We start from the raw sequence: 3110 nt of genomic DNA, 5'->3' as shown, positions 1-3110 counted from the left end.
CTAGGCCGTCAATCGTGACATTTGGCAGTGTTGCAGCTTCTCCGTGCGTCGGCCCTAACCCCACCCATCTCTTGTTCCAGCAAAAATCGATGTCGGTCCTAGCATTTGGCAGCGCTGGTTGCAGCTACGCTACACGCCGGTTGCAACCCCGGCTTTCTCTAGTCCTAGCAAAAAAGGGCGCCGACTATAACAACTGACAATCTAGCGCTGCTAGTTGCTGCTCCGCCTTGTGCCGGCCGCAGCTTCATCATAGCCAGTTACAACACCCAGTGCATCACATTGGTGACTGGCAGCGTCGCGGGGCCATGGTTGCAGCTCCGACGCGTGCCGACGCGCCTGGTGATTGAGGGGCTCACGGCGGCCGGAAACAGGCTTGCGCGCACGGAGAGTACGGAGGGGATAGGGCCATAGAGGGAAGAGGTGGGACGGGAGGAGGAAGAAGAAAAACAAGTGGTTTGGGTCGCGCTTGAAGAGATAAGGGTAGGTGATGATACACGGTCGCATGGGCCCATGGCAAGACCGGCAAGGACGTAGCTGGTTGGCCGGCCGGGCAACATTTTCCACCCGTGAATCACTGGAACGATCGATCGATGTCCACACATGCGACCAGATTTCTGTCCTACGGGATTGCGTGCCCAACTCTGGATGGATGGAAATTGGAGGGAGAAGAGGAAGAGGCCCAGCATTGAAAGGGTCCGTGAAAACCAACCGGTCCTAGCTCCCGTACGTACATCCAGGCAGGCGGCTAGGCTACTGCTCGTGCGCACGAAGAAACGGCAATGGAGAACAGCGCGTCGCCGGTGATCATCGTTGGGGCGGGGCCGTCGGGGCTGGCGGCGTCGGCGTGCCTGGCGCGGCGCGGGGTGGATAGCATCGTCCTGGAGCGGGACGACTGCGTCGGCTCGCTGTGGCAGAAGCGCGCCTACGACCGCCTCCACCTGCACCTCCCCAAGCAGGCAAGCGCGCTCCCCCACCTGCCGCACGCCGACGACGCCCCGGCCTACCTCCCTCGCGACCACTTCGTCCGCTACCTCGACGCCTACGCCGACCGCTTCGCCGTGCGCGCGCGCCTCCGCCTCCGCCGCGAGGTCCGCTCCGCGCGCTTCGTGGACGGCCGCTGGGAGGTGGAGGCCGTCCACCTCGGCACCGGCGACGCGGAGCAGTACACGGCGAGGTTCCTGGTGGTGGCCACGGGGGAGTTCGACGAGAAGGTGTTGCCCGAGGTGCCCGGGCTGGACACGTTCCCCGGCCAGGCCATCCACGCCAGTGAGTACCGGTCCGCTGAGGGGATGCGGGGAAAGGAGGTGCTCGTCGTCGGCTGCGGCAACTCTGGAATGGAGATCGCCCTGGACCTGGCCCAGGCCGGCGCCGCCGCCTCCATCGTCGTCCGCGGCGAGCTGCATCTCATGACGAGGGAGATCATGAACGCGTCCACGGCGCTGTTCGCCTACCTGCCCGTCTGGATGATTGACCGGCTGGCGGTGTTCGCGTGCCGCGTCGTGTTCGGCGACACGGCCAGGCACGGCCTCCGGCGGCCTGACGTCGGGCCCTTCACCAGAAAGATCCAGAGCAACATCTACCCAGTCATCGACGTCGGCACCTACGACAAGATCAAGAGCGGCCAGATCCAGGTGCTGCCGGCGATCACGAGCATCGAAGGGGACGTGGTGGAGTTCGCCGGTGGCAAGCGGCACCGCTTCGACGCCATCGTCTTCGCCACCGGGTACCGCAGCACGGCAAAGAAGTGGCTCAAGGTTCGTTCGATCACTCATGCCAAGAATCAATCAACCCATTACCCATATATGTATTGTATTTGTGTTGCCAACTGCTCGGCTTGCTAGAACTGAACCTAGATCGGAATGCTTCCTTCATGGCTTCCTTTCAGAGCGACGACGGCGGGCTGATCGGTGACGACGGGATGGCGTCCGGGAGATATCCCAAGGGGGAGAACGGGCTGTACCGCGCGGGGCTGGCGGGGAGAGGGATCTACGGCAGCGGCACAGACGGGGAGTTCATCGCGGAGGACATAAGCAGGCTGCTCCGGCAGGACTCCGGCGACGACGACGGCGATGGTGTCTAGAGCTTGATAGTAGAAGTCATCACACGACCGGGTCCGTGCATGTGCAGCTGCCTCGCATTGCTCACGAGTCAGAGTGATTACACGTACTACGGATGAATGCATATGGGAGAACGAGTGGTCATGTTTCGATTGTTTGTTGATTGTAAAGGGCATGTGTTGGGTGTGGCTATCCGCTCCTTGTTGTCATATATACAAGGATTATCACTCTCTCTGGTGTGTGCTTGGGAGGAGGGATACGTACGTGCGACGCCAGCATCGATCGAAATAGCAAGCCTACGTACGCATACTCCCTCTGTTCACACGAATGTAGATGTTTTGAATATTTTAATATAGACTACATATGGACTGAAATAATAAGAGAACAAACACAAAAACATGGCTAATTTTTTTAAAATAATACATTTTTATTATTAATTTTCAGAAATATTACACCGAATTATTATTTTTCAAAAATAATACATAGTCAGCCATCTGGTGCCCGACTGGATCCAGTCGACCAAGAGTAGGCCGATTAGTACCATGTCGGCTAACAGCAGGCCGATTGGGCACCTGTCGGCTAACTGTTGGCCGACTGGAACTAATTGAAACTAATTGGCTTACAGTAGGCCGATTAGTTCTAATTGGCTTCCTATGAGCTGATAGGTGCATGCCCATTTTCTCAGGCCTAAGTTTCCCGCTTCTGGGCACTAAGGTGGGTAAGCATTGTAGTGTAGTCCCGTATTCTCGCCAAGATATATTAAAATCCTGATATCCTTTTAAGCTGCATGTTTCCTCCATTGAGAGTACGCGACTAAGAGAGAAAACATACAACTTAAAAGGATAATCGCTAAGTTTTCCGCTTCTGGGCACTAAGGTGGGTAAGCATTGCAGTGTAGTCTTGTACTATTGCCCAGATATGTCCAAATTCGGATATCCTTTTAAGTTGTATGTTTCCTCTCGTAGCCTCGTATTCTCGACGGAGAAAACATACGGCTTAAAAGGATATCAGGATTTGGACATATCTTGGCGAGAGTACGAGACTACACTATAA

The 3110-nt window shown here is 56.5% G+C and overlaps 1 protein-coding gene across 1 annotated transcript; it reads left to right on the top strand.

The window, feature by feature from the left end:
* Positions 1–566: 566 nt before the first annotated feature.
* LOC123166038 (probable indole-3-pyruvate monooxygenase YUCCA11) lies at positions 567–2290 on the top strand. The gene is made up of 2 exons (XM_044583796.1): positions 567–1754; positions 1886–2290. Exons 1-2 carry the CDS (start codon positions 780–782, stop codon positions 2078–2080), a joined length of 1170 nt encoding a protein of 389 aa, XP_044439731.1. The 5' UTR covers positions 567–779; the 3' UTR covers positions 2081–2290.
* Positions 2291–3110: the final 820 nt, after the last annotated feature.

This window comes from Triticum aestivum, chromosome 7D (genome assembly GCF_018294505.1).
Source record: "Triticum aestivum cultivar Chinese Spring chromosome 7D, IWGSC CS RefSeq v2.1, whole genome shotgun sequence".
NCBI classification, from domain to species: domain Eukaryota; kingdom Viridiplantae; phylum Streptophyta; class Magnoliopsida; order Poales; family Poaceae; genus Triticum; species Triticum aestivum.
This window is presented reverse-complemented; position numbering and strand designations above follow the sequence as displayed.

Excerpts from the sequence above, each read along its gene's own strand:
- LOC123166038 (XM_044583796.1), top strand. The coding sequence starts at position 780 with ATGGAGAACAGCGCGTCGCCGGTGATCATCGTTGGGGCGGGGCCGTCG. Across the intron at positions 1,755-1,885 it reads CGGCAAAGAAGTGGCTCAAG|AGCGACGACGGCGGGCTGAT; the intron begins GTTCGTTCGATC and ends GCTTCCTTTCAG.